The 7,484-nt window shown below is 38.3% G+C and overlaps 1 protein-coding gene across 2 annotated transcripts in view; it reads right to left on the bottom strand.

The window, feature by feature from the left end:
• Positions 1–146: 146 nt before the first annotated feature.
• Positions 147–7,484, bottom strand: part of ZNF268 (zinc finger protein 268) — a 20,389-nt gene continuing 13,051 nt past the window's right edge. The window contains exon 3 of one of the 2 annotated variants that reach the window (XM_023514977.1): positions 147–2,945. In XM_023514977.1, coding sequence (XP_023370745.1) covers positions 538–2,945 — 2,408 coding nt within the window. In that variant the 3' untranslated portion in view covers positions 147–537. The remainder of the gene's footprint in view (positions 2,946–7,484) is intronic. The other variant, XM_023514978.1, reaches the window with a different exon arrangement.

The following is a 7,484-nucleotide window of genomic DNA, read 5'->3' as shown; positions in this document are numbered from 1 at the left end:
TGGGCGCCTGTGGTCCCAGCTACTTGGGAGGCTGAGGCAGGAGACTCGCTTGAGCCCAGGAGTTGGAGGTTGCTGTGAGCTGTGATGCCAGGGCACTCTACCCAGGGGCATAGCTTGAGGCTCTGTCTCAATTAAAAAAAAATGTTGTTTGATAATAAAGACATCTATTTTCATTTGCTTCATGAAGTTTTCTCTTTGTGAATATTACTCTATATTAACAACTTTCCATTATCCATTTCATTCATATGGTTCTTCACCTGTATAAACTGATTAAAAAGATATGACTTAATACTGAAAAATTTCACAGGGTTTACTAAATTCACAGGATTCCTATATACATTTCCTAACATCTTTTTGCATGTAAAGAATAGCTCTCTGTGGATGCCTTTGCATATGCTGTGTATTCATAAAGTTTCTGTTTGGTATGAGTTTTCTGGAGGAAAAGACATTTCCATGTATAGTTTTTCTCCCATGTAATTTTGTTGGTAACTTCTGGGAATTGACTGATAGAAATAGAAACATTTTGATAGAAATGTTTCACACACTGAACTCATCAACATGCTTGTCATCTACATGAGTTCTCTGATGCATAATGAGCTGTGACTTCCAGCGAAAGGCTTTTCCACATTCAGGGCATTTACAGGGTTTCTCTCCTGTATGTGTTCTCTGGTGTGCACTAAGGATTGATTTCTGAGAGAAGGTTTTTCCACATTCATTACACCCATAAGGTTTCTCTCCTGAATGAGTTCTCTGGTGTACAATGAGCTGAGATTTCCTAACAAAGGCTTTTCCACATTCACTGCATTCATAGGGTTTGTCTCTTGTATGCATTCTCTGGTGTACAGAGAGCTGTAATTTCCCACGGAAGTATTTCTCACATTGACAGCATTTATAAAGATTTTCCCCTGCATGAGTTCGCTCATGTACAATGAGTAGTGACTTCCAAATGAATGCTTTCCCACATTCATTACATTCATATGGTTTCTCTCCTGAATGAGTTCTCATGTGTATAATGAGGTATGACTTGCTGCTGAAGGCTTTCCCACATTCATTGCACCCAAAAGGTTTTTCCCCAGCATGAGTTCGCTGATGTGAGATAAGCAATTCTTTCCTATTAAAAGCTTTACCACATTCACTGCACTCATAGGGATTTTCACCTGTGTGAATTCTCTGGTGTACAATGAGTTGTGAGTTGAAACTAAAGGATTTCCCACATTCACTGCATTCATGTGGCTTCTCTCCTGTATGGGTTCTCATATGGATAATAAGGTATGATTTGCTCCTGAAGGCTTTCCCACATTCACTGCATCCATGTGGTTTTACTCCTGTATGAGTTCTTTGATGTACAATGAGCTGTGACTTCAAACTAAAGGCTTTTTCACAGAGATTGCATGCATAAGGTTTTACTCCAGTGTGAATTTCCTGATGTACAATAAGCTGTGATTTAAATGTAAAGGATTTTCCACATTCACTACAACAATAGGGTTTCTCTCCTGTATGAGTTCTCTGATGTACAACAAGGTTTGACTTTGTATTAAAGGCTTTCTGACAGTGACTACATTCAAAGGGTTTCTCTCCTGTATGAGTTCTCTGGTGTATAATAAGCTGAGATTTTAAACCAAAAGCTTTTCCACAATCATTGCATTCATAGGGTTTTTCCCCCGCATGAGTTCTCTGGTGTGAAATGAGCTGATACTTCCGACTAAAGGTTTTCTCACAGTCATAGCATTTGTATGGACTCTCTCCTGTATGAATCCTCTGATGTATAATGAGTTGTGAATTAAAACTGAAGGCTTTCCCACAATCCTTGCATTCATGGAGTTTCTCTCCAGTATGAGTCCTCATATGTATAATAAGGTATGACTTGCTCTGGAAAGCTTTGTCACATTCATTGCATACATAAGGTTTCATTCCTGTATGACTTCCCTGATGTACAATGAGCTGTGACTTCAAACTGAATGCTTTCCCACACTGAATGCACCCATAGGGCTTTACTCCTGTATGAGTACCCTGATGTACAATGAGCTGTGATTTGAACATAAAGGCTATTCCACATTGACTGCAACCATAGGGTTTTTCCCCTGTGTGGGTTCTCTGATGTACCACAAGGTTTGACTTTGTATTAAAGGCTTTATGACATTCGCTGCATTCATATGGTTTCTCTCCTGTATGGACTCTTTCATGTATAAAGAGCTGCGATTTTAAACCAAAAGATTTGCCACATTCATTACAACCATAGGGTTTATGTACTGAATGAGTTCTCTGATGTGAAATAAGCTGGTCTTTCCTACTGAAGAATTTCCCACATTCGTAGCGTTCATAGGGATTTTTACCTGTGTGAATCCTCTGATGTATAGTAAGCTGTGAATTGAGACAGAATGTTTTCCCACATTCACTGCACTCATGAGGTTTCTCTCCTGAATGAATTCTCTGATGTACACTGAGGTATGATTCACTGCTGAAGTATTTCCCACATTCATTGCATTCATAGAGCTGCTTTTCTGCATGAGTTTGCTGATGCACCATAAGATATGACTTGCTGCTAAAGGCTTTCTCACAGTAATTGCATCCAAAGGGCTTTCCTCCCACAAAGGTTTTTTGGCATATAAGTTGGGACTTCTCACTGACAGCTTTTTCAGATTCATTACTTTCACAGCATTTTATTCCAATAACATTTTGCTCATGTTTCGAATGGAGGAATGATTCCTGATGTACATAAAATACATTAGGATTCTTTCCAGCATAATTAGAGAAATCTATATTATATTTCAAACTCTTTCCAAGTATGCTGCATTTATGAGGTTTTTGTTGTGAAGAAACGTAATTTTGACTAAGAAAACATAGTTTTCCAAATGTAGTACATTCATAGCTTTTTGCCATACTTCCCAGATTGCCTTGGTTTTCCTGATGCCATTTGATATGGTCATCAATTTCCCAGATTTTATCTAGAAATGAAAATAGTAAGTCATATGTTAAAAATAATAACATGAAGTCAAGTATAGTGGCTCATGCCTGTAATCCCAGCACTATGGGTGGCCAAGGTGAAGGATACTTTAACCAGGAGTTCTCAACCAGCCTGGGCAACATAGCAAGACTCCATTTCTAAAAATGACATTAAAAATTTGCCAGCCATGGTGGTACACACCTGTAGTCCCAACTACTCAAGAAGCTAAGGTGGGAAGATCACTTGAGGCTAGGAGTTCAAGGTTACAGGGAACTGTGATGGGGCCACTGCATTCCAGCCAGGGTAACAGAGACTTTGTATCTAATAAATAAGTAGATTAAAAACATAATCTCATATAGTACAAAATGGACTTAAAATGTCATATCATGAGATTTCCTTTAGTTTCAGATATGAGATCTTAATATAAATAAAACCTCAAGTGTAAATGTACCTAAACTACTAAGCACTGGGGAAAACAAAGCAAAACAAAAATTGAATATAAGCATAGTAAACTGTAATAGTTTTAAGGTTAATGGTTTTACGTAATGGGTAATTAAGGCAAAAATGACACACAGAACAATGAGAATATAACAAGATTGTAAGGGATCTCTGAACATTTGATCAAATATTATTGAATCCTTATAATGTGCCAAACACTGTGCTAACTGATAGAAAAATGACAAAACTGTAGATTAATTTCCAATATTCTTAAGAATAACATGTCACTGAATATCTAAACAAATGGATGAAAACAGACTCATAAGCAACATCATAAAATTTCAGAACAATTGCAATAAGAAGCTCTTAAAAACTTTCAGAGGAACAAAAATCCCCAAACTTCTTATAACAAACCTAAGATTAGAATGGCAACAGATTTATTATTAGGAACACTAGAAGATAAAAAATAGAACAAGGGGAAGAAAAGTAAAATCATTTTCACATGCACATTTATATCACATGCACCCTTTCACAGGAAGCTCTTGGAGGAAGTGCCGCAATAAAACAAACCAAGAGAAATGATGAAAGAACATATAAAAAATAGAATTAAAAAGGAGATCTAGGATAAAAATTGTACAGCAGGCCTTGAGAAAAACTAGGCTACACTGGAGCAAGTCAGAAAGACTTTGGAGTGATGTCACTGGGAAGATGAAATGTACAGAATTAATAATTTGGCTAAATGTACCAAACAAGAATATGTATACATCAAAAGGAGAGTGTGAGCTTAAGTTAGACACATAGGGAAATAAAACAATTGACTACAGAAAAGTAAAAATGTATAAGAAAAATTAACCATTGTATACTTTGCATGAATTACCTGGAAACAGAAATTACACAGTCATAATAATGTAAAGACCAAAGACTGATCTAACCAAAAATATGAAGTTACTATATTAGAATGGTGGATGCATGATGCATGGGAAGAGACAGTGCACACGTGGTGGGAAGATGTGGGGACAGGAGGGTGAAAGAGTATTAAATCACCTTCAATACTAACTAATATCAAGGAGAAAAGCCAAGATGCAATAGAATAATTTGGTCATTTAGAACTAGGGAGTCAAGTACTATAGGAAAGAGTTAAAAGAGATGAAAGTGGTTGTCTCTGGCTAGAATAGAAAACAGTGAAGGTATAGGATAAGCAGACCACTGTTGTAATATAAAAAAAAGTCAAAGATACAAACTAGATAGGAAACAAGACCCAGGTACAACAGCAAATACCTGGAGATTGAAAAGAAGAGAAAATGATTACAATTTAGATGCTGACCAGATAATGAACACAAAAGGACATTGAGCGGCAAGTTAGGTTTGAAGACAGCAGACCAGAGCATCTTAATAATTCATTCAAGGTTTTCTGTGAAAAAATAAGCAAGTTATTTTCCTCCACATTAAATCTGATCTGTCTTATTCACTTTAAGTACAAGCACCAAATTATACGTCCCCAGACTTTAATACCCAATCTCTGCAGTATCTTCCTCAGATACACTGAGAAATGAATACAGGTACTTTTGGCTATCACAATGGCTTGGGAAGAGTGTTACTGGCTATTACATGATGCTATAGTCAAAAATGTCTTCATCAAAAAGAAAATAGGCCAGTGAATAATTACTCCTTGCCCTAGAATCAGATTTGCTCCTGTGTTTAGCAGTCACTATTATCCCCATAGACTTACAGAGTTCATGGACACTGAAACTATCCTAACAATCTAAACCTACACTTTATACTTCTGATCCTTCCATTGCGGGTACCATACACATTCTTACCTTTCCTTGGTTCCCACAACAATCATTTGATTTCCCAGGAAATCTGATGCATCTTCCTTCTGTTGAGCATGTTCTTTGTATTAACAAAGGCAAAAATAAGATTATGGGTGGTACTTCAGAGAATTCAAGAAATGAGGAAAAAATACTAAACCCAGTTATGAGAATACACAAATTCTTAAGCTTAAAGATTTAACATGATTACTGTCTGGGGTCCAAAGGTAATTTCTGGGAACCCAAATATGTACCAATAGGAAAAGTATTTTCTCCAATAACCATGTTGAGTTTAACACTAGATAATGAAAAAGGAAATTATGCTCAGAAAACAGAAATAAACATCCCAAGAAGCTGACATCAGGGCTACAGAAGGACATGCTGGCAAAGCCTGCCTGACCAGGGTTTCAATGCTGGGTCCCAGTGCCTGCTATGTGGTGTTGAGTGCTGCTGTCCTCTGGGACAAGGAAACCCTGTACTTTTCTCTGTTCTTCCATATTCAGATGGCAATATGTAGACAAACCTTTTATTTAGGCCTCCATGCTATGAAGAACCATTAGGAATAGGTTCCTATACTTTCATTAATGTAGTACAAGAATTAAAATGTGGGTTACAGCATATATTTGAAGATGGATGGCTGGAGAAAAGCGTGTAATGCCAGGCTGCTGCCTGGCCAAGGAAGGAGGGGAAGACTGATAGTGCTGCCTACCCAGAGGTTCTTCTGCCCTCTTCCTGGGTGGCAGACACCTAATGTTTTCCAATACCATCCTTATGATTTCCAATACTGTCCTTATGACACCTAATCTTTTTCAATACCATCCTAATATGATTTTCCATACCATCCTTAAGGCAATGTATTTCAGTCAGGGAAGTGAGAACTCATCCCTATTCCCATCCCCACTTCCACAAGGTAAAGCACAATTTATCTGAGCTAAGAGTGACGACCCCATTTCCTTTGCTAGAGACATCTTTAGACAAGGGCATATGATAAAAATCTAGCTGGGGGCAGCACTTGTGGCTCAAAGGAGTAGGGCGCCAGCCCCATATGCCGGAGATGGTGGGTTCAAACCCAGCCCTGGCCAAAAACTGAAAGAAAAAAAAAAATTATCTAGCTGGGAGCTTCCTGTGATATACATTTTACTGCTTTAGTCACTTGGGTAAAGCAGCCCTTCTTAGTCCATCAGCCACTGGTATATCTACATGTGTCAGCTGGAACTTAATAGCCACCTGATGAACATTATAGGCAGTAACCTGAGAAAAATGCTGACATACCTAGATGGGCCCTTGATGATTTATTTAGTTAGTCAATCACTTAGTTGACCCTAGAGTTGCCCCATTTTGTGTGATGTGTAATAATAAATCACTTCTTATTCAATTGGCTGGTTTAGAACTGATAAAAGAAGTTGGAGCTAAAACAATCCTAATAATATAAGGAATGTCTTGGATACTCAGGGAAACATATCTGACAGTAACATCCAAGATGATTTAGAATAAAGAATAAAACAGGCTAGTCACAGTGGCTGATGTCTGTAATCCTAGCACTCTGGGAGGCCAAGGTGGGTGGACAGCTTGAGCTCTTGAGTTCAAGACCAGCCTGAGAAAAGCAAGACCCAGAAGATCGCTTGGGCCTAACAGTTGGAGGTTAATGTGAGCTATGATGCCATGGCACTCTACCCAGGGAAATACCTTGAGACTCTGCCTCAAAAAAAAAAAAAAAAAAAGAATAAAGAATTAAATGAAGAAATCTGGCTAATCAATACAACATTCCAGACATGAGATACTACTGGCCTCATTTTGGGTGGCAATTAAGAAGACAAGGACATTAAAGACCGCTTTTTAAAGGACCAAAACACTGACAGACTGTAACAGAACTAGAAAGATAAAACTCAAAGAAGGTAGATTCAATTTGACTCCCTAGTGCCCGGAAAAATAAGTAGAAAACAGCAGAACAAACTGGGAGAAGAAAGATGAAAAAAAAGTAGTATTGGATACGCAATAGTGGAAGAGATGATCTGGTTTCTGAAAATGGGACTTTGTGGCACAGAGACGATGCCAGTGGATCTCTCAAAACCAGGATAAGGACAGTTGTGGTGGCTCGTGCCTATAATCCCAGTACTTTGGGAGGCCAAAGTAGGTGGATTGTGTGAGGCCAGGAGTTTGAGACCAACCTAGGTAAAAGAGTAAGACCCTATTCCTAAAAAACAAAACCAAGATCAAACAGCAGATGAGAAATCGAAGTGCTTGGCTCGGCGCCCATAGCTCAACCGGCTAAGGCTCCAGCCACGTACACC

Source organism: Otolemur garnettii, unplaced genomic scaffold, assembly GCF_000181295.1.
Source record: "Otolemur garnettii isolate 467f Iridium unplaced genomic scaffold, OtoGar3 scaffold00062, whole genome shotgun sequence".
Taxonomy (NCBI): domain Eukaryota; kingdom Metazoa; phylum Chordata; class Mammalia; order Primates; family Galagidae; genus Otolemur; species Otolemur garnettii.
The sequence above is the reverse complement of the archived record's forward strand: the minus strand, read 5'-3'. Positions and strand labels throughout refer to the sequence as shown.